Here is a 24,116-nt window from a genome sequence, read left to right as displayed (position 1 = left end):
GTTTTGCTCTAGGACCCCCACAGGCCTCACAGGACTTGTCTGAAGGTTCCCCTGTACCAGGTGAACTTATTTTATGGAAGTACTGCATATATATATATATATATACACATGTAAAGAAAAAACAATACAAATGTATCCTGGTCTTTCTTAAATATCTCAGATATGGGGTTGGGCGGGGAGACTGTCATTCAATGCGTTTGTATGTGCTAATAGCACTAAGGCCAAAAAATGTTTCATCAAATAAATATATATTTTTTTATTACTTCAAGGGGACTTAAAATTCAAAATCCAATTGCAAAATGGTCCTGGTATGGTCTTCTTAAAACAATTCCATATAGCTGAGTAGAACTCAGTAAAATCTTTGAAATCGTTGTGTTTGTGTTCACGATACAACGTTTGGTTATGGTCATTTCTGTTATTGCATTACATTTTCATTATTCTACCACTCTCATTGTCGGAGGGGACACATTGTTTGCAGAGCACACAACCTGCGCTACACTTGTGAGAAACAAGTGTTGGTTTGTTTGTTTAATTGACGAGTTTTGTCAACTTAGTCATTGTCTTTTGTTTGGAGCGTTCCTGTCAATGTTGAGTAAGGACGTGCACCTGATTACACTTAGAAGTAGGCCTATAGGCTACCTGGCCAATGTTGAGTAAGGACGTGCACCTGATTACACTTAGAAGTAGGCCTATAGGCTACCTGGCCAATGTTGAGTAAAGACGTGCACCTGATTATGCTTAGAAGTAGGCCTATAGGCTACCTGGCCAATGTTGAGTAAGGACGTGCACCTGATTATGCTTAGAAGTAGGCCTATAGGCTACCTGGCCAATGTTGAGGAAGGACGTGCACCTGATTACGCTTAGAAGTAGGCCTATAGGCTACCTGGCCAATGTTGAGTAAGGACGTGCACCTGATTACGCTTAGAAGTAGGCCTATAGGCTACCTGGCCAATGTTGAGTAAGGACGTGCACCTGATTATGCTTAGAAGTAGGCCTATAGACTACCTGGCCAATGTTGAGGAAGGACGTGCACCTGATTACGCTTAGAAGTAGGCCTATAGGCTACCTGGCCAATGTTGAGTAAGGACGTGCACCTGATTACGCTTAGAAGTAGGCCTATAGGCTACCTGGCCAATGTTGAGTAAGGACGTGCACCTGATTACGCTTAGAAGTAGGCCTATAGGCTACCTGGCCAATGTTGAGGAAGGACGTGCACCTGATTACGCTTAGAAGTAGGCCTATAGGCTACCTGGCCAATGTTGAGGAAGGACGTGCACCTGATTACGCTTAGAAGTAGGCCTATAGGCTACCTGGCCAATGTTGAGTAAGGACGTGCACCTGATTACGCTTAGAAGTAGGCCTATAGGCTACCTGGCCAATGTTGAGGAAGGACGTGCACCTGATTACGCTTAGAAGTAGGCCTATAGGCTACCTGGCCAATGTTGAGGAAGGACGTGCACCTGATTACGCTTAGAAGTAGGCCTATAGGCTACCTGGCCAATGTTGAGGAAGGACGTGCACCTGATTACGCTTAGAAGTAGGCCTATAGGCTACCTGGCCAATGTTGAGTAAGGACGTGCACCTGATTACGCTTAGAAGTAGGCCTATAGGCTACCTGGCCAATGTTGAGTAAGGACGTGCACCTGATTATGCTTAGAAGTAGGCCTATAGACTACCTGGCCAATGTTGAGGAAGGACGTGCACCTGATTACGCTTAGAAGTAGGCCTATAGGCTACCTGGCCAATGTTGAGTAAGGACGTGCACCTGATTACGCTTAGAAGTAGGCCTATAGGCTACCTGGCCAATGTTGAGTAAGGACGTGCACCTGATTACGCTTAGAAGTAGGCCTATAGGCTACCTGGCCAATGTTGAGGAAGGACGTGCACCTGATTACGCTTAGAAGTAGGCCTATAGGCTACCTGGCCAATGTTGAGGAAGGACGTGCACCTGATTACGCTTAGAAGTAGGCCTATAGGCTACCTGGCCAATGTTGAGTAAGGACGTGCACCTGATTACGCTTAGAAGTAGGCCTATAGGCTACCTGGCCAATGTTGAGGAAGGACGTGCACCTGATTACGCTTAGAAGTAGGCCTATAGGCTACCTGGCCAATGTTGAGTAAGGACGTGCACCTGATTACGCTTAGAAGTAGGCCTATAGGCTACCTGGCCAATGTTGAGGAAGGACGTGCACCTGATTACGCTTAGAAGTAGGCCTATAGGCTACCTGGCCAATGTTGAGGAAGGACGTGCACCTGATTACGCTTAGAAGTAGGCCTATAGGCTACCTGGCCAATGTTGAGGAAGGACGTGCACCTGATTACGCTTAGAAGTAGGCCTATAGGCTACCTGGCCAATGTTGAGGAAGGACGTGCACCTGATTACGCTTAGAAGTAGGCCTATAGGCTACCTGGCCAATGTTGAGTAAGGACGTGCACCTGATTACGCTTAGAAGTAGGCCTATAGGCTACCTGGCCAATGTTGAGTAAGGACGTGCACCTGATTATGCTTAGAAGTAGGCCTATTTATATGCAAATGAAGGCATATAAAATGTGCCCTTTTGGGGATCCGATAGTATTTTGGCTCTTAACACACCACCACTAATGAGCTTTGAAGTAATGTTTTCTTCACCTCAAACAGCAAGCAAACAGTCTGTTTTTTACATCCATTGACAATGACAATAGTTCCTCTTTTCAGCTCTCTCCCTTTCGATAACCACTCAGCGTGAAAGAGAAATGTCATGCTCTGATCCAGTGGAAACATCATAAAATAGGCCTACCTGATTACTTCTTATCAGTGATTGACTTGGACTGAAGTTCTGGTAGCCATTTTAGGTGCTGATACTGTTTATGTAGGTTCAGGAGCTCCACAACACTTGAGGTAATATCCCTAGAAGAGAAACAGCAGCTCAATCAGTAGAACATTTGAGTTGCCAGTAATCAGTTCTGGTGAGCTCCTGCCCAAGTCAAGCTCTACTTCTTATCCCTTGTGCAAATAGCCTACAGTTGTGTCTGTCCTGAACTCATTGGTGCGGGAAACTCGGCGGGACCAGAATATTTATAAGATGTTGCAAGTTTTCTAGAGTGAGCTTCAGGCTTGACCCAAGTTAACAGCAGGAGGAGAATGGCTGGGTCACTATGTTTTTCTTCTTCTGGTTATCTTGATCTCTGGCTCCCCCGAGTCATTTGTGTCTTATTTCCTCAAACAGTAAGCATAACGCGTCAGACATGCTTAATGCATATAGTTGATTTTATTAAAACACACAGGCTGTGTCTGTTTTGACCAATCGATTTGTGGAAAGAACAGACGACTTTCGGTCGAGTAATGTTTTTTTGTAAGGGACATCCCTAGTAAGATGTTGTGGTTTGTATGTGTGTGTTGTAATGTTTATAAATGGTCAAATCTAAAATCCTTTGAGTCCATTCCTGTGGAAACTGGACTCTTAACGTGATGAAACTTTGTTGCTCTTTGCTGAAAGAAGCAACGTGTTGGAGCAAATATGTCTTCAGTGGCCAAGGCAATGCCCCCTCCCCTCCCTGTAGCAACACACAGAAATAGAATGAATAGACCGGTCTTGGAACCTCTAACCCTGGCAATATGACTGGTAAACTCATGGGTACACTCACAATGGCTGCCTGGTATTGTGATGCAATCATTTCCATGGTAATGTAGAATGTTCATCCAAAGGAGTTAACTGATGTGGCTCATGGAATGTATTTGTTGTAATGTCAGTGGAGTGGAATCAACAAATCACAGCACATGGGTACACTTTCTGCTTTTACTTCCTGCAACAGCTGCCAGTCCATCCATTATGCCATAATTGACTTGAATGGGGACACCTGTTGTATTCATTCTATTTCCAATGAATGTATACAGCAGGTGCAGTCAGGAGAGGAGGAAAGGAGAAAATGTGCGTCTGATAAACAGTTATTACGGTGAACGCCGTCATTTGGCTGGCCAATTAGTCAACCTGAAATTCCACGCCTGTCACAGCAGCCCTAGGCGTTATATCAATCCCCATCAGGCTAAAGGACACTGGGAGGTTTCCACGGTGTGGGTTAGCATGCTTGTGTGTTTCTGAGGGGCCTCTCTCCCAGCTCAGGATTCTGTAGTCCCTGTGATCGGTCACTCTGGCCTAGATGACTGACTGCTCCTGGCATACAGACGTTGTAAAGATGCATGCTTGTGAGCCTGTGTTTGGGTGTTTTATATGTGTCTGGCTGAGGGAGCTTCAGTTGATTTTCCATAGCTAAGGTCAGCAGGAAGCCCCCATACAGGGGTTAACACCCGATAGGACTTGGAGCCAGTCCCTGCATAGCTCATCACTATCTCTAAACTCAACCTAGTGACCCTGGCGGCCCGAACGCTCTTGATCACATATCCCAATGTAAATCTCCCTCGGAACAAACAGCCTAAGCCAAAACACATGTAGCCCAGGACCAGATGAGTCTGAGGTTCTCATGTATAGCCTGTCTATAGACTGATCCAGTAGTCACGGGTTATCAGGACTCTCACCCCATTCATGCACATGAAAATAAAGGAGTGTGGATTTATATTTTCAAGGCTGACTAAAACATACATATTAAGATATCAATCAATAGAGTTGGTGGTTATGTATGTATGTGTGTGTGTGTGTGTGTGTGTGTGTGTGTGTGTGTGTGTGTGTGTGTGTGTGTGTGTGTGTGTGTGTGTGTGTGTGTGTATATATGTATATCAAATCAAATTTATTTATATAACCCTTCGTACATCAGCTGATATCTCAGTGCTGTACAGAAACCCAGCCTAAAACCCCCAACAGAAAGCAATGCAGGTGTAGAAGCACGGTGGCTAGGAAAAGCTCCCTAGAAAGGCCAAAACCTAGGAAGAAACCAGGCTATGTGGGGTGGCCAGTCCTCTTCTGGCTGTGCTGGGTGGAGAAAACAGAACATGGTCAAGATGTTCAAATGTTCATAAATGACCAGCATGGTCTATAATAAGGCAGAACAGTTGAAACTGGAGCAGCAGCACGGTCAGATGGACTGGGGACAGCAAGGAGTCATCATGTCAGGTAGTCCTGGGGCATGGTCCTAGGGCTCAGGTCCTCCGAGAGAGAGAAAGAAAGAGAGAATTAGAGAGAGCATATGTGGGGTGGCCAGTCCTCTTCTGGCTGTGCCGGGTGGAGATTTTAACAGAACATGGCCAAGATGTTCAAATGTTCATAAATGACCAGCATGGTTGAATAATAATAAGGCAGAACAGTTGATACTGGAGCAGCAGCACGGCCAGGTGGACTGGGGACAGCAAGGAGTCATCATGTCAGGTAGTCCTGGGGCATGGTCCTAGGGCTCAGGTCCTCCTCCGAGAGAGAGAGAATTAGAGAATTCACACAGGACACCGAATAGGACAGGAGAAGTACTCCAGATATAACAAACTGACCCTAGCCCCCCGATACAAACTACTGCAGCATAAATACTGGAGGTTGAGACAGGAGGGGTCAGGAGACACTGTGGCCCCATCCGAGGACACCCCCGGACAGCGCCAAACAGGAAGGATATAACCCCACCCACTTTGCCAAAGCACAGCCCCCACACCACAAGAGGGATATCTTCAACCACCAACTTACCATCCTGAGACAAGGCTGAGTATAGCCCACAAAGATCTCTGCCATGGCACAACCCAAGGGGGGGCACCAACCCAGACAGGATGACCACATCAGTGAATCAACCCACTCAGGTGACGCACCCCTTCCAGGGACTGCATGAGAGAGCCCCAGTAAGCCAGTGACCCAGCCCCTGTAATAGGGTTAGAGGCAGAGAATCCCAGTGGAAAGAGGGGAACCGGCCAGGCAGAGACAACAAGGGCGGTTCGTTGCTCCAGAGCCTTTCTGTTCACCTTCCTACTCCTGGGCCAGACTACACTCAATCATATGACCCATTGAGACCGAGTTTGCGTCTCTGACATGGGTAGGCAGACCATTCCATAAAAATGGAGCTCTATAGGAGAAAGCCCTGCCTCCAGCTGTTTGCTTAGAAATTCTAGGGACAATTAGGAGGCCTGCGTCTTGTGACCGTAGCGTACGTGTAGGTATGTACGGCAGGACCAAATCAGAGAGATAGGTAGGAGCAAGCCCATGTAATGCTTTGTAGGTTAGTAGTAAAACCTTGAAATCAGCCCTTGCTTTGACAGGAAGCCAGTGTAGAGAGGCTAGCACTGGAGTAATATGATCAAATTTTTTGGTTCTAGTCAGGATTCTAGCAGCCGTATTTAGCACCAACTGAAGTTTATTTAGTGCTTTATCCGGGTAGCCGGAAAGTAGAGCATTGCAGTAGTCTAATCTAGAAGTGAGTCAGGTCCTCCTCCGAGAGAGAGAGAATTAGAGAATTCACACAGGACACCGAATAGGACAGGAGAAGTACTCCAGATATAACAAACTGACCCTAGCCCCCCGATACAAACTACTGCAGCATAAATACTGGAGGTTGAGACAGGAGGGGTCAGGAGACACTGTGGCCCCATCCGAGGACACCCCCGGACAGCGCCAAACAGGAAGGATATAACCCCACCCACTTTGCCAAAGCACAGCCCCCACACCACAAGAGGGATATCTTCAACCACCAACTTACCATCCTGAGACAAGGCTGAGTATAGCCCACAAAGATCTCTGCCATGGCACAACCCAAGGGGGGGCACCAACCCAGACAGGATGACCACATCAGTGAATCAACCCACTCAGGTGACGCACCCCTTCCAGGGACTGCATGAGAGAGCCCCAGTAAGCCAGTGACCCAGCCCCTGTAATAGGGTTAGAGGCAGAGAATCCCAGTGGAAAGAGGGGAACCGGCCAGGCAGAGACAACAAGGGCGGTTCGTTGCTCCAGAGCCTTTCTGTTCACCTTCCTACTCCTGGGCCAGACTACACTCAATCATATGACCCATTGAGACCGAGTTTGCGTCTCTGACATGGGTAGGCAGACCATTCCATAAAAATGGAGCTCTATAGGAGAAAGCCCTGCCTCCAGCTGTTTGCTTAGAAATTCTAGGGACAATTAGGAGGCCTGCGTCTTGTGACCGTAGCGTACGTGTAGGTATGTACGGCAGGACCAAATCAGAGAGATAGGTAGGAGCAAGCCCATGTAATGCTTTGTAGGTTAGTAGTAAAACCTTGAAATCAGCCCTTGCTTTGACAGGAAGCCAGTGTAGAGAGGCTAGCACTGGAGTAATATGATCAAATTTTTTGGTTCTAGTCAGGATTCTAGCAGCCGTATTTAGCACCAACTGAAGTTTATTTAGTGCTTTATCCGGGTAGCCGGAAAGTAGAGCATTGCAGTAGTCTAATCTAGAAGTGACAAAAGCATGGATAATTTTTCTGCATCATTTTTGGACAGAAAGTTTCTGATTTTTGCAATGTTACGTAGATGGAAAAAAGCTGTCCTTGAAATGGTCTTGATATGTTCTTCAAAAGAGAGATCAGGGTCCAGAGTAACGCAGAGGTCCTTCACAGTTTTATTTGAGACGACTGTACAACCATTAAGATTAATTGTCAGATTCGACAGAAGATCTCTTTGTTTCTTGGGACCTAGAACAAGCATCTCTGTTTTGTCGGAGTTTAAAAGTAGAAAGTTTGCAGCCATCCACTTCCTTATGTCTGAAACACATGCTTCTAGCAAGGGCAATTTTGGGGCTTCACCATGTTTCATTGAAATGTACAGCTGTGTGTCATCCGCATAGCAGTGAAAGTTTACATTATGTTTTCGAATAACATCCCCAAGAGGTAAAATATATAGTGAAAACAATAGTGGTCCTAAAACGGAACCTTGAGGAACACCGAAATTTACAGTTGATTTGTCAAGAGGACAAACCATTCACAGAGACAAACTGATATCTTTCCGACAGATAAGATCTAAACCAGGCCAGAACTTGTCTGTGTAGACCAATTTGGGTTTCCAATCTCTTCAAAAGAATGTGGTGATCGATGGTATCAAAAGCAGCACTAAGGTCTAGGAGCACGAGGACAGATGCAGAGCCTCGGTCCGATGCCATTAAAATGTAATTTACCACCTTCACAAGTGCCGTCTCAGTGCTATGATGGGGTCTAAAACCAGACTGAAGCATTTCGTATACATTGTTTGTCTTCAGGAAGGCAGTAAGTTGCTGCGCAACAGCCTTTTCAAAAGAATTTGAGAGGAATGGAAGATATATATACAGTGCCTTGCGAAAGTATTCGGCCCCCTTGAACTTTGCAACCTTTTGCCACATTTCAGGCTTCAAACATAAAGATATAAAACTGTATTTTTTTGTGAAGAATCAACAACAAGTGGGACACAATCATGAAGTGGAACGACATTTATTGGATATATCAAACTTTTTTAACAAATCAAAAACTGAAAAATTGGGCGTGCAAAATTATTCAGCCGTGTGCCTAAAGTACTCGGTGCACCCCCCCCCTCCCACAAAGTCATATCAGACAACCGCAACTACATCAGATACTGTATTGGTAGCACAGATTTTAAAAAAGACACCCCCCCCCAAGAAAAATGTAACAGCACTCAAGCCAGTTGACCTTCACACTCAAAGTGATAAAAGTTAAGTGTGGAGGTCAAGTGTGAGCTGGTTTAGGTTCAGAGTAAAGCACCGACATTTTCATATTGTTTACACTGTAGTAATTAAGGATAACATGAGGAGGGTGCATCCATGGGGGGGGGGGGGGATGTCCAACCAAACATCAAATGTAATTTAACCTGGTTGCACTGACAAGGTCACACAACTAGCCTGTCTCTTCAAACCGTCAGCCTCCTCGTCCAAGGAAAGTATTTTCTGCTCACAATGGTCTCCCTTTATTAAGAGAGGAAAGGCTCACACATACGTATTCAGGAGACAACATGGAAATTGAGACGGGACAAATGAGTCGGCAACCTCCTCCCTTCCCGCAGCAGAGAATGAACTAGGTCCAGTTCTATTGATGCTAAATCCAGATGACTCCACTTATTAGTCGGACATTGTAACGCATTGTCCCACATGTTTTAGTAGCTATGCAAAGACATCCACTTCCACACACTGTAATGACCGAGAACAAGGGGCCAAGCAGTAAAAAAAACTAGCTCAGACAACTCAGCCCGGTCATCATATCACAGGAACAAGGAGAGAGAGGAGTGAGGGAGAGGGGAGAGGTGGGAGGAGAACAAGAGGGGGAGGGAGAGGAGGGGGAGGGAAAGGTGGGAGGAGAACAAGAGGGGGAGGGAAAGGTGGGAGGAGAACAAGAGGGGGAGGGAAAGGTGGGAGGAGAACAAGAGGGGGAGGGAGAGGAGGGGGAGGGAGAGGTGGGAGGAGAACAAGAGGGGGAGGGAGAGGTGGGAGGAGAACAAGAGGGGGAGGGAGAGGTGGGAGGAGAACAAGAGGGAGAGGTGGGAGGAGAACAAGAGGGGGAGAAAAAGGTGGGAGGAGAACAAGAGGGGGAGGGAGAGGAGGGGGAGGGAGAGGTGGGAGGAGAACAAGAGGGGGAGGGAGAGGTGGGAGGAGAACAAGAGGGGGAGGGAAAGGTGGGAGGAGAACAAGAGGGGGAGGGAAAGGTGGGAGGAGAACAAGAGGGGGAGGGGAAGGTGGGAGGAGAACAAGAGGGGGAGGGGAAGGTGGGAGGAGAACAAGAGGGGGAGGGAAAGGAGGGAGGAGAACAAGAGGGGGAGGGAAAGGTGGGAAGGAGAACAAGAGAGGGAGGGAAAGGTGGGAAGGAGAAGGAGGGAGAGATGGATGTACCTTCGCTCTCTCACAGAGCAGACAATGCTGTCGATGGCGGTCTTGTATTGCCTGGCTGAAATAGTTGTGGAAAGTGTGAGTGGCGCGACGGGCATTTCCAAACCACATGATCAGAGCATCCCTGCCAATGGAAACTAAGAGCAGGGAATGAAACCTCATGTGAGACGTTAAGGGCCGTCGGAGCGGTGTGGTGCTGCTCAGTCACAGTAGAAGAGGCCTACTGATAGAGGACGCGGTGACACTGCAGGGTTCTGCCAACACTCAACACATGCCTAAAGTATACAGCACTCACTGCCAGCAGACAACAAAGTATGGACGCAGTGGGATTGTATTGTGCAATCGGAGGGGTCCAGTAAATGATTTAGCAAATATTTAAAGTCATTAGAACGTGTATACAGTTGATTCCTGTTGAAGTGAACACTGGAGAACTTCCAACTCAGTACACTTAAGTTCAAAATGCATTTAGGCCTGCTACAGACCGTCCCAAGCTATTGAGTAAGGAGTCTACAGTGTTTTCCAGCAATCGTTAGAATGATAATTACTCAATGTAATAGAGATTAACTTTGGCCTTCATGTGAAGAGATGCATCTGCCTGGAAATTAGACGGCAGTATCAAACATTCATATGTACTACACAAGACACAACATTTCCATCTCCATATGTATATACTGTATTTTATACCATCTATTGCATAGGTCCAGTTCTCTGCCGCTCTGTCATCGCTCATCCATATATTTATATGTATATATTCTTATTCCATCCCCTTTACATTTGTGTGTGTTAGGTAGTTGTTGTGGAATTGTTAGATTACTTGTTAGATATCACTGCACTTACTGTCGGAAACTAGAAGCACAAGCATTTTGCCACACTCGCAATAACATCTGCTAACCATGTGTACGTGACCAATAAAATTTGATGATTTGATTCCCAATGCGTTGGTAGGAGAAGAAGAAAAATATGCAGACTGGATTGTGCCATGTCAGAGGCCGGAAGGGAGGGAGGAGAGGAGGGAGTATGGTACACACAAAGAAATGATCCTGTTGCAGGGCAGGCTGGGATTAAAATGTTGTTACCTGGAGGTCTAGAGATCATCAGAGCTGCCTGGAGTGGGTCGCCTCAGGACAATCCTTCCCACCCTCCACGGGGTCTCTAGTCCAGAGGTCGGTCCCGGAGCTCCTAAACGAAAGAACAGAACCAGGCTGTCTCAATGGATTGTTGCAGGGGTCATTTCCTCTAATAAAACCATTTGGTACCGTATAATAGAATACACAGATCACATTGGGTGTATTCAGTTGCAAAACCTTTTGTGCCGCAACGGAAACCGTTTACTCTTGAAACGGGGCAGGATCTACCTGAATTTGTCCAATATAAACTCTGGTTTGTGTTACTAAATGTTTTACGTTTGAAGTAAACGGTTTCTGTTGCAAAACATTTTTATAAAAAAGTAGAAAAAACATTTAGAGACTGAATCCGACTAATGAGATCATGCCAGGGCTTTATAATGTGACTAATGAGATCACGCCAGGGCTTTATAATGTGACTAATGAGATCACGCCAGGGCTTTATAATGTGACTAATGAGATCACGCCAGGGCTTTATAATGTGACTAATGAGATCACGCCAGGGCTTTATAATGTGACTAATGACATCACGCCAGGGCTTTATAATGTGACTAATGAGATCACGCCAGGGCTTTATAATGTGACTAATGAGATCACGCCAGGGCTTTATAATGTGACTAATGAGATCACGCCAGGGCTTTATAATGTGACTAATGAGATCACGCCAGGGCTTTATAATGTGACTAATGAGATCACGCCAGGGCTTTATAATGTGACTAATGAGATCACGCCAGGGCTTTATAATGTGACTAATGAGATCACGCCAGGGCTTTATAATGTGACTAATGAGATCACGCCAGGGCTTTATAATGTGACTAATGAGATCACGCCAGGGCTTTATAATGTGACTAATGAGATCACGCCAGGGCTTTATAATGTGACTAATGACATCACGCCAGGGCTTTATAATGTGACTAATGACATCACGCCAGGGCTTTATAATGTGACTAATGAGATCACGCCAGGGCTTTATAATGTGACTAATGAGATCACGCCAGGGCTTTATAATGTGACTAATGAGATCACGCCAGGGCTTTATAATGTGACTAATGAGATCACGCCAGGGCTTTATAATGTGACTAATGAGATCACGCCAGGGCTTTATAATGTGACTAATGAGATCACGCCAGGGCTTTATAATGTGACTAATGAGATCACGCCAGGGCTTTATAATGTGACTAATGAGATCACGCCAGGGCTTTATAATGTGACTAATGAGATCACGCCAGGGCTTTATGTGACTAATGAGATCACGCCAGGGCTTTATAATGTGACTAATGACATCACGCCAGGGCTTTATAATGTGACTAATGACATCACGCCAGGGCTTTATAATGTGACTAATGACAGCGGGGGAGTTCCAGGACAGGACTTGTCTTTATGGTTTTATTAATCTACTGCAAAGATCATCCCTTTGGTTAGGCCAGCCATGTTCTCATAAAATACTAAAGAGCCAGACTAATTCAGTCCTGACGTAGCCTACCTTCGACCCAGAACACGTCCTTAGTGATGACATATCACAAAACAGTGGAACATTTTATGATATGATCTATTCTAACATCTCTTAAGTCAAACACTTTGGTCGGGGCATAAGCCCCATCTTCTGGACATTGTTGGAACACTTATTTCCACTGAAAATAAAAAATTCCATTCATAATTTTATCATGTCAATTTATAGTCGTGGTATGGTCATTTCGCTAATTCGTGTTTGCGGTCAGTTAAGATGTTTAACTGATAAATTCATTTGGAAATTGAACTACAATTAAATACGTTTTTCAATTGCAAACGAATCGGGGAACGGAGTGGCGCGCGCTCAGTTATTCCCAAACCCTTTGTGACGCGGTGAATAAAGAACGTTGTAAACGTTCCTTCCGTACTGCTGACACAGGTCTACAAACACGCTCCCCAAAAGGTAGGCTTTTCCTAAACTTTCTTATTTTAGTTAGTTTTGTATTTCATTTTCACCTCATGTAGTTTCTGTTCTGCGTGTTCTTGCGGAGTTCCAACAGGTGTCATCGGGGATGGTGATGAGGACAGACGTGTGAAGGGCGTGCTCAAAGGTAACGTTTTGGACGAGTGTTTAACTGCAACAGTAGTGTGCGACTGTAGCCCCCAATTCGGTTGTTCATACGTGTGGGTATTCCCCATCCCTCGAGCATCACATTGGTTCCAGCATGACACCCCATATTGAACTAATATTGATAGCCATATAGATGTCATCTTGATAGATACCCATTGATTAGATTGTATGAAGGGCAACAACACAATGCCCTCCGCGTGTGAAGTAGCTAGTATCAGGTTGACAACCACAAGTCGTACCATTTATATATATTAAACAAAATCACAACTTTCTGATCCACCACATCTGTTAAGGGACAATTTCATAAATGCCGACAAAGAATTTTATCGTTCGTATGTTGGTGAAGTTAATTATGCGAGAAATGTGTGCAAATATTGAGAACCATCATATAGAAGTAATCTTGGAGTCACTCGATGATACGGTGTGGTCGTCCCACTACGACTCTGGGAAACCATGCAGTTTATTAGGCTACAGGTTAAATACATTCTGATGAACTTCACAGGGTTATTTAACTCAAGTCAGTTAAGAACAAATTCTTATTTTCAATGAGGGAGCGTGATGCACCTTTCCAATAAATATTGAGGGTCTTATTCTGGTGACGTGATGATCGATGTGCGATTGCCGTTTGACAAATAAAAATATTCTCGCTCTTATCCATGAAAATGTCATCACTAGGCTGTATTTGAGAGTTGTTGGCTAGAGCTCACTGTCAAGACCAGATTAGGCACATTTGCTATTTAACTATTTTTTTGGTGACAAAACTATCGGTATGGTTTGAAAAATGTAATGTAAAAACACACTGAACTTAAGATTTAAATTCGGTACATAAAATGTAAGTGAAAGAGTACATTTTGTGCGCACTTCCTCATCACGGACTGATTGTTACCCTTTGGGAAAATTAGCATATTTTCAACATGCGGATTTTAGAATATTTGCATCAAAATCTGGTCGTCAATTGGATGAAAAACTAGGTAGTCACAAAACTCGCGCATACATTCAAGATTTTATAGAAACCCTGGATTGCTAATGCTATGTTTTGAAGCCACCTATTGGCACTCCCCAGAAAAGCAACACTCTACAGGAATTGTACAGTATTTCATCAATGTTTCAAGGACAAAATTACATGTATTTAAGTACTTTTGTTGTTGTAGTGGTGACAGTAACATTAGTACTTACGAAAAATTATACTAAGGAAAATAAAAAAGGTTATTTGTATGTTTAGCTCACATCATATAAATGTAAAAGTATGCATTAAGGTGTCTGTAATAGAATAAACATGGCAACAACAAAAAATATTAGTAAATGCATTTCTATAATTTTTTACATCGGTGGGGTAGTGCCAAGATGGAGGGGCAGCGGCTTCAAAATAGCACCCCAGCAGTCATCTAGTGTATTTATAAATCATTACATAACAAACAGTACATCCATGAGTAGGCCTATTTTTTTACATATTTAAAAAAAAAAAAAAATCGCCAGTTTTATAACTTTTTAAAAATGATTTGTGTAAAACGACAGACATCCTCTCACTTTAAAACCAACTCTTGTGGTATGGTAGCTCAAATGTCTGGTATGGCTAGAAACGGCAGATAACACAGCTCAATCAAAACCGTCTAACCCATAGCAGAGCGCTTTTGACACGCCCACTCCTTCCCACGTGCCCACTGCTTTCCTTTCGACACGCCCACTGCTTTCCTTTCGACACGCCCACTGCTTTCCTTTCGACACGCCCACTGCTTTCCTTTCGACACGCCCACTGCTTTCCTTTCGACACGCCCACCGCTTTCCTTTCGACACGCCCACTGCTTTCCTTTCGACACGCCCACTACTTTCCTTTCGACACGCCCACTACTTTCCTTTCGACACGCCCACTCACCGGTCGCCATATTGAGATGCAGCTACCCTCTGCTCATCTTTATCCAGGTGCATCAAATTATGCTGATTATGCGGATGTAAGAAAAATACCATATAAGGGTACCTTTTATAACTGTATATGCCTATTGGATCGATAGGCTACACAATTATTTGACCACAAATAATTATTCACCAATGCAATCATGTTGCAAGACTCATATTTGAAATATATTTGAAATGTTACAAGACTCCCTTCTACTTGAGTCCTGATGTAGCTAACATCATTAACACAAATGTAACCTGCCCTGGGCATTAGAGAGAAATATAGTAATTCCAACGTGCATGTTTATGACGCGTACACCACACACACCTTCCTTTGTCTAACGGTTGAAGCAGCCTACTGTCCTCCACCGTCCTCATGGCTGAAGAGATCAGGAGAATAGCTGCTCTGCTAGATCAGCCTCTGAGTGAGAGAGACCACGAACTCATCACTTACGTCAAGCACAAGTTTGCCACAGACTTCAAAAAAGGTGAGCGAGTGGACTACTGTACAACGTCACCTTTACTTCATCAAAAGCCACTAAAGAGTGAAATGGAATGTAATGAATCACTACTGACTGCTACCACACTTTGCTTGGTGTTTTCCAAGACCACAGTTACTTCCCTGAGAAGGTTGTTACCCGCAGTGACACACAGTATGGCCTCATACAAAATGGCCAGGCCAGGAAGAACTACTACAGGAGACAGGAGCTGCTCAGTAAAGGCTTTTTCTCCCCTGTCAACAAGTATGAAACCTAATACACTGAGTATACAAAACATTACAAACACCTTGGTATCCATGATGTGTGTGTTTGTGTGTATATATATACACTAAACTTAAAGCATTGCCTTGTCCCTTGGATAGACCATACAAAACAGTGGGAAGACTTTACTCTGACAACGTTGATCTCTTCTCAACCTGGCTCACATCAGAGGACCAAAAGTCACTGAAGGTGACACACATCTCAATGTGTTTTGGTATAGTTGTTTAACATGGCTTGTCCTCATTCTGAGTCATTTTATGACAGACACAGTGGGACAAGAAGTTTGGAAAAAATACAGTGATCTCCAGCAAATTCACTCAGGAGAAGACTAAAAAGGTGAGGGGGGAGAGAGAGAGGGAGGGTGGGAACTTACCGTATAATTACGACCAAACATAATTCATTATCATGCAGTAAATCATTATTCATTATCACATTGATTGATTTTGAATTGTATATATTTCAACTGCCCCCCCCTAAAAAATATATATATATTTCCCCCAGGAGGAGAACATCAGAGCCCCTCCAGTGGAGAACCTGAATGGTTTCCTCCAGCTGAAGCAGTACATGAGAGAGATGGTCTCCATCAGACGTGCTCTCCACACTGGGCGCCCCCTCATATATTGCCTCAGAGACCAGGTAAAGCACTGTGGGGAAAACAGAACTCAGGAGAAACACAGTAAAAAAAAAATATGTTTTAACTTCAAAATGCATTTTTGTTTAGTAGAGAGCCTGATTGTACTTCGGATGTGTGTACTTAACGGCACTGGAACATGTGGGCTTCCCGGCGATGCGGTTTTGATATAATTTCATCCTTCGGGTTTTATTCATTCCTCTTGAAATGTACAGGGTGTTGGCGCCGTCTCGCCGCGACAGGGTGTTGGCGCCGTCTCGCCGCGACAGGGTGTTGGCGCCGTCTCGCCGCGGCAGGGTGTTGGCGCGACAGGGTGTTGCCGCGACAGGGTGTTGGAGCCGTCTCGCCGCGACAGGGTGTTGGAGCCGTCTCGCCGCGACAGGGTGTTGGAGCCGTCTCGCCGCGACAGGGTGTTGGAGCCGTCTCGCCGCGACAGGGTGTTGGAGCCGTCTCGCCGCGACAGGGTGTTGGAGCCGTCTCGCCGCGACAGGGTGTTGGAGCCGTCTCGCCGCGACAGGGTGTTGGAGCCGTCTCGCCGCGACAGGGTGTTGGAGCCGTCTCGCCGCGACAGGGTGTTGGAGCCGTCTCGCCGCGACAGGGTGTTGGAGCCGTCTCGCCGCGACAGGGTGTTGGAGCCGTCTCGCCGCGACAGGGTGTTGGAGCCGTCTCGCCGCGACAGGGTGTTGGAGCCGTCTCGCCGCGACAGGGTGTTGGAGCCGTCTCGCCGCGACAGGGTGTTGGCGCCGTCTCGCCGCGACTGGGTGTTGGCGCCGTCTCGCCGCGACAGGGTGTTGGCGCCGTCTCGCCGCGACAGGGTGTTGGAGCCGTCTCGCCGCGACAGGGTGTTGGAGCCGTCTCGCCGCGACAGGGTGTTGGAGCCGTCTCGCCGCGACAGGGTGTTGGAGCCGTCTCGCCGCGACAGGGTGTTGGAGCCGTCTCGCCGCGACAGGGTGTTGCCGCGACAGGGTGTTGGAGCAGTCTCGCCGCGACAGGGTGTTGCCGCGACAGGGTGTTGGAGCAGTCTCGCCGCGACAGGGTGTTGCCGCGACAGGGTGTTGGCGCCGTCTCGCCGCGACAGGGTGTTGGAGCCGTCTCGCCGCGACAGGGTGTTGGCGCCGTCTCGCCGCGACAGGGTGTTGGCGCCGTCTCGCCGCGACAGGGTGTTGGCGCCGTCTCGCCGCGACAGGGTGTTGGCGCCGTCTCGCCGCGACAGGGTGTTGGAGCCGCCTCGCCGCGACAGGGTGTTGGAGCCGCGACAGGGTGTTGGAGCCGTCTCGCCGCGACAGGGTGTTGGAGCAGTCTTGCCGTGACAGGGTGTTGGAGCCGTCTCGCCGTGACAGGGTGTTGGAGCCGTCTCGCCGCGACAGGGTGTTGGAGCCGTCTCACTGTAACATTAAGAATTCTTGTTGTCACCTCTATTTTCTCATTGTAAAGGATAAACCGTTATTGCTAATGAAGAAACCTGTGCCTCCCAAAACACCATGTGACCGAGCCATATCAGGTTGGTCACCTAAAGCACAATGCAGAATGAATTACAGTGCTCTACTACGGAGACATTCTACTATGCTGACCACATGCTCACCCTCCGATCCTTCTGTCTCCTCAGCTGATAAAGAGACTGTACCACCACTGTCCATGTCCATGAACCAACAGGCACTGGACCCAGAGGAAGAGGAGAACCTACAGTACGTTGTGTGACTTGGAAATCAAGTTATAAATCACACCCAATACTACTACAAAACATAGATTGCTGTAGTTTTATCAATCATACTCCCATATGATGTTGGATCACTTACTGATAAGAAAGTTGTCTGCCACTTGCTATAGGCCTTTGTATTTCCTGCTCTCTTCCTAGGAGGATACAGTACAGGAAGCAGAAGCTGTTCTCAGAGAAACTGCAGTGGATTTACATGGTCCTGTGTGGCATCTCTCACATGCGAAACAGAGATCTGAAGACACTGGTGAGCCTGAGCTAGTGCAGTCATGCGTCATATTGCAGAGTCTGCCGGACTACCTCTGGGATGTGTTGGAAGGGATTTAATAGTAACAGAAGCTTCCAGGTTCCTCTCAACAGCAGCTATGTGAACATCATCATGAAGGACACAGAGAAGACCAACATCCTGCTGAAGCAGTCGCACAGCTACAACCCTCCGTTGAATTACACCAGGCAGCTGGTGTCCCTGGCCCCAGAGGACTGTCACAGCATCAGCCGTGACGTGTGGGACACCTTCATCAGTCACCAGGACACCACAGGTGACAATATGACCTGGTCGATTGGAACAATCTATTGAGTGTCACCTGAATTGCAATATTCAATTATCAAAACAAACAATGATGCCACTGTCTCACCCCACGATGCCACTGTCTCACCCCACGATACCACTGTCTCACCCCACGATACCACTGTCTCACCCCACGATACCACTGTCTCACCCCACGATACCACTGTCTCACCCCACGATACCACTGTCTCACCCCACGATACCACTGTCTCACCCCACGATACGACTGTCTCTCCTGTGAATCTCAGAGCCCTCGAAGTTAACCACCACCCGAACCACAGGGTAAGAAAATGAACAATAAAAACACATTACAGTCCTGTTCTCCCATACCGTAACGCGTTGGTTTGTCTATCATCATAGATATAAAGCTCTGCAGTCGGGGCCCAGGCGCAAGGTGCCAGACGGAGATGGATACATGCCCCCATGGCTGCTACTGCTGCTGGATGAGAACAGTCAGTCCACACAATATCACACACACAGGACTGAGAGTAGAGATCACACACTCAAACAGACCCAAGTATATACACACACACACACAGGACAGAGAGTAGAGATCACACACTCCAACAGACCCGAGTATATACACACACAGGACAGAGAGTAGAGATCACACACTCCAACAGACCCATGTGTATACACACACACACACACAGGACAGAGAGTAGAGATCACACACTCAAACAGACCCAAGTATATACACACACACACAGGACAGAGAGTAGAGATCACACACTCCAACAGACCCAAGTATATACACACACACACAGGACAGAGAGTAGAGATCACACACTCCAACAGACCCGAGTATATACACACACAGGACAGAGAGTAGAGATCACACACTCCAACAGACCCATGTGTATACACACACACACACACACACACACACACACAGGACTGAGAGTAGAGATCACACACTCCTACAGACCCGAGTATATATACAGACACAGGACAGAGAGTAGAGATCACACACTCAAACAGACCCAAGTATACACACACACACACACAGGACAGAGAGTAGAGATCACACACTGAAACAGACCCAAGTATACACACACACACACACAGGACAGAGAGTAGAGATCACACACTGAAACAGACCCAAGTATACACACACACACACAGGACTGAGAGTAGAGATCACACACTCCAACAGTCCCAAGTATATACACACACACACAGGACAGAGATTAGAGATCACACACTCCAACAGACCCGAGTATATACACACACAGGACAGAGAGTAGAGATCACACACTCCAACAGACCCATGTGTATACACACACACACACACACACACACACACACACACAGGACAGAGAGTAGAGATCACACACTCCAACAGACCCAAGTATATACACACACACACAGGACTGAGAGTAGAGATCACACACTCCTACAGACCCGAGTATATATACACACACAGGACAGAGAGTAGAGATCACACACTCAAACAGACCCAAGTATACACACACACACACAGGACAGAGAGTAGAGATCACACACTGAAACAGACCCAAGTATACACACACACACACACAGGACTAGGAGTAGAGATCACACACTCAAACAGACACAAGTATATACACACACACACACAGGACTGAGAGTAGAGATCACACACTCCAACAGACCCAAGTATACACACACACACACAGGACTAGGAGTAGAGATCACACACTCGAACAGACCCGAGTATATACACACACAGGACAGAGAGTAGAGATCACACACTCCTACAGACCCGAGTATATGTACACACACAGGACAGAGAGTAGAGATCACACACTCAAACAGACCCAAGTATACACACACACAGGACTAGGAGTAGAGATCACACACTCAAACAGACCCGAGTATATGTACACACACACACACACACATCATGTCCTATGTTGTTCCCAGTTGGACACATTGTGACTTTAACACTTCATTGTGTGATTATCTGCCTATACTAAAGGCTAAGGAAATACACTGAAACAACACTGAAAGCACAGCACCACTGGTGTCATTGTTGGTTGTGGGCTTTTGGGCTCTGCCACAGCATGAATCCCTGAAGGATTGTGGGCTTTTGGACTCTGCCACAGCATGAATCCCTGAAGGATTGTGGGCTTTTGGACTCTGCCACAGCATGAATGCCTGAAGGATTGTGGGCTTTTGGACTCTGCCACAGCATGAATCCCTGAAGGATTGTGGGCTTTTGGACTCTGCCACAGCATGAATGCCTGAAGGATTGTGGGCTTTTGGACTCTGCCACAGCATGAATCCCTGAAGGATTGTGGGCTTTTGGACTCTGCCACAGCATGAATCCCTGAAGGATTGTGTGCTTTTGGACTCTGCCACAGCATGAATGCCTGAAGGATTGTGGGCTTTTGGACTCTGCCACAGCGTGAATCCCTGAAGGATTGTGGGCTTTTGGACTCTGCCACAGCATGAATCCCTGAAGGATTTTGGGCTTTTGGGCTCTGCCACAGCATGAATCCCTGAAGGATTGTGGGCTTTTGGGCTCTGCCACAGCATGAATCCCTGAAGGATTGTGGGCTTTTGGGCTCTGCCACAGCATGAATCCCTGAAGGATTGTGGGCTTTTGGGCTCTGCCACAGCATGAATCCCTGAAGGATTGTGGGATTTTTATACCTCACCAACTACATTCCACCCTTGGCCAGGCTGTGTTCATGTGTTGCCATTAAACACATCACTTCAGTACAAATCCTTTGCAATACCAAAATTATATGTTGTTCTAGGAATGGCAATGAATTCTACACTAGATAAATAAATTCACTGTTGTGTATATAGTATGTTGTGTGTACAGTATGTACAGTATGTTGTGTATATAGTATGTTGTGTGTACAGTATGTTGTATACAGTATGTACAGTATGTTGTGTATATAGTATGTTGTGTGTACAGTATGTTGTGTGTACAGTATGTACAGTATGTTGTGTATATAGTATGTTGTGTGTACAGTATGTTGTGTATATAGTATGTACAGTATGTTGTGTATATAGTATGTTGTGTGTACAGTATGTTGTGTGTACAGTATGTACAGTATGTTGTGTATATAGTATGTTGTGTGTACAGTATGTTGTGTGTACAGTATGTACAGTATGTTGTGTATATAGTATGTTGTGTGTACAGTATGTTGTGTGTACAGTATGTACAGTATGTTGTGTATATAGTATGTTGTGTGTACAGTATGTTGTGTACAGTATGTACAGTATGTTGTGTATATAGTATGTTGTGTGTACAGTATGTTGTGTGTACAGTATGTACAGTATGTTGTGTATATAGTATGTTGTGTGTACAGTATCTCATTTTTGCTTCTATACTCACCTCGTTTTGCCTTTTTCCGACAGCGTCCCTAGAGAAGAAAACAGTAAAGTGAGTTTAAAACAAAAACTAAATGTATTGATTTCCTATAGGTATATTGTATATTTTATTTCCATAATTGTGATGTATAGAGATAAAACGAGTCTTTTCCATTCCCTCACCTAGGCCTGGTGTAGACCAGTCAGGCATGCTGGAGAGAGCCAAGGAGCATTACCGGGATGTGAAGAAGGTTCTGAACATTCCAATGGAGTCAGTAGTGTTTGAAAAGAGAAAGTGAGTAGGACACTGTCAATCTCCAGCACCTGTCGCAGTCAGACAGTGTTTTTGTAGAGGATCGTTTGTTCTGGATGATCAACCTGTTATTAAAGCAATAAGGCACGGGAGGGGGGAGGGGGGGTGGGGGTATATGGCCAATATACCACGGCTAAGGGCTGTTCTTATGAACAACGCAACGCGGCTCCATGGACACAGCCCCTAGCCGTGGTATATTGGCCATATCACAACCCCCCCGAGGTGCCTTATTGCCATTATAAACTGATTATCAATGTAATTAGAGCAGTACAAAAATACATGTTTTATCATACCCGTGGTATACGGTCTGATATCACGGCTGTCAGCCAATCAGCATTCAGTGCTCGAACCACCCAGTTTATAATATACTAATATATGCCATTTAGCAGACGCTTTTACCTTTAAGCAATTTACAGTCATGCATACATTTTACGTATGGGTGTCCCCAGCGGGAATCGAACCCGAGCTCGATCGACTGAGCCACACAGGAACACGCCTGTTGAAGTAAATCATTAGAGGCGCAATCTGTAGGTTCTCGGTCCCATATGGCAATAACAGGAAGTACAAACACCATCAATCTGAAATTACAAAAAAAAGTTGGATATTGGCCAAAATGCACTTGCAAAGCCCCCCCCCCCCCCCCCATGATCAAAAATTGTTACTTTGTCATCAAGATGTCCTCATTGTAGTCCCATTCTCTGTCCTCAGGAACCGAGAGGAGAGGATGAGAACTCTTTTCAATGCTCTAATGGCCTCAAAGTCCGACGCTGGTCTGTCCTCACTCCTTACCTCTCTGAAGAGTGGGCTGAAGGAGCCCAAATCCACCACTGGTCTCTGGTAAGGCCCCTTCTCGCCTCTCTCATATAAACATCATGTGGTGTAACTCAATATGTTCAAGTGGCTTGAAACGCTTTCCTTCATCCTCAGTTCATGTTAGAAAGTTGAACCGAATCAGAAATGTAAAATAATAAAATGTTAATCACATGAACAGGTTTGCGACACTGCAGAGTGATGCCACAGAATTGTCTGGAGACAGAGACTCCCAATACAACGTCATACTGCAGAAGATCTCAGAGTTTCAAAGCTTCTCCAACAAAAAGCTCCCCTACTCCAAGGTATAGAACAGTGTAGAACAGACCTTTGTCACAGAGAATAGGCAACCGTTTCGGATCTATGCGTGGTAGTTCTATCTGCAGCATTCTGAAAGTTTCACCTGTCCTAGAAGACACAGAAACACACTCATTATGTACTCATTAGGGCACACTAGCAAAACGATCTGAAACTAAAAAAACAAGTGGCTCTTACTGGACAAGATGAACCCTGTTTCGGTACTGTTTTCTTCTGTTCGATGCCTAATGAACATGACCCTGTCTCTCTCTCTCTGAAGGAGAAGTTCTGTCTCCTGGTCCTCTCCATGTCACCCAATCAGCTGCTTCGACCGGCCATGCAGGAAGCACTGCTCTTCCTCACGGAGAACGTGCTGCTGTTGTTGCCGCGGCAACTCAAACAGTGGTACCAGTACCTGAAGCTCCCCTTCCCCACCACGGCAACCGCCTCCTGAAAAAGAAAAGGGAGCCGCCTACTTGCACTGGTGCTCTCTTTGTTCTTCACTCCCTGTCTACAATGTGGGCCTGGGACTTACAGGCCTGGGTTGAGTCTGAAATGGCTCCTTCTCCTCAACATAGACCCGTAATATTGGGGAATATAGTCATTTCAGCCCTGGGTTCTTGGTGGGATAGCCAGTGTTGGGGGCTCAGGTCAAGACGATCTGTTAACTGGTTGATACATTAAAACGTGTTCAAAAAGATTAGAGAAAAACTAAACGGATTTACTTTTTTTTTAGTAATGTTTTTGAATGTTAATAAGTAGGGTTGTGAAGACCCATCTTTTATTTATTTATATAATAATATATGAGAGAACTAGCCCAGTTCCTTTGGCTACAGACCATGAAAGTGGAACATAAATATTTAAGTACCTAGCAGAACATGGGCATAACCACAGAA

General features: G+C 45.9%; 1 protein-coding gene across 3 annotated transcripts; it reads left to right on the top strand.

Moving 5' to 3' along the window:
* The first annotated feature begins 12,678 nt into the window (after window positions 1-12,678).
* LOC109909612 (uncharacterized) lies at window positions 12,679-23,920 on the top strand. Of its 3 annotated transcripts, none has more exons than XM_020508632.2 (18): window positions 12,679-12,759; window positions 12,848-12,907; window positions 15,175-15,308; window positions 15,428-15,563; window positions 15,683-15,770; window positions 15,846-15,917; window positions 16,083-16,217; window positions 17,647-17,713; window positions 17,819-17,897; window positions 18,068-18,173; window positions 18,273-18,465; window positions 18,743-18,776; window positions 18,855-18,946; window positions 21,849-21,873; window positions 21,988-22,095; window positions 22,822-22,950; window positions 23,105-23,228; window positions 23,501-23,920. In XM_020508632.2, exons 3-18 carry the CDS (start codon window positions 15,197-15,199, stop codon window positions 23,672-23,674), a joined length of 1,674 nt encoding a protein of 557 aa, XP_020364221.2. In that variant the 5' UTR covers window positions 12,679-12,759; window positions 12,848-12,907; window positions 15,175-15,196; the 3' UTR covers window positions 23,675-23,920. The 3 variants fall into 3 exon arrangements, with proteins under 3 accessions (XP_020364221.2, XP_031651100.1, XP_031651101.1); XM_031795240.1 differs by having other exon boundaries at window positions 15,172-15,308; XM_031795241.1 differs by lacking the exons at window positions 12,679-12,759; window positions 12,848-12,907 and having other exon boundaries at window positions 14,883-15,308.
* The last annotated feature ends 196 nt before the right edge of the window (window positions 23,921-24,116 follow it).

The sequence above is a fragment of the Oncorhynchus kisutch genome, linkage group LG18, assembly GCF_002021735.2.
Source record: "Oncorhynchus kisutch isolate 150728-3 linkage group LG18, Okis_V2, whole genome shotgun sequence".
NCBI classification, from domain to species: Eukaryota; Metazoa; Chordata; class Actinopteri; order Salmoniformes; family Salmonidae; genus Oncorhynchus; species Oncorhynchus kisutch.
This window is presented reverse-complemented; position numbering and strand designations above follow the sequence as displayed.

Bases quoted from the DNA above. Each gene is read 5' to 3' on its own strand.
- LOC109909612 (XM_020508632.2), top strand. From the start codon at position 15,197: ATGGCTGAAGAGATCAGGAGAATAGCTGCTCTGCTAGATCAGCCTCTG. The intron at 15,771-15,845 runs GTGACACACATC...ATTTTATGACAG, and splicing joins AGGACCAAAAGTCACTGAAG to ACACAGTGGGACAAGAAGTT. The intron at 17,898-18,067 runs GTACGTTGTGTG...CTCTCTTCCTAG, and splicing joins GAGGAAGAGGAGAACCTACA to GAGGATACAGTACAGGAAGC.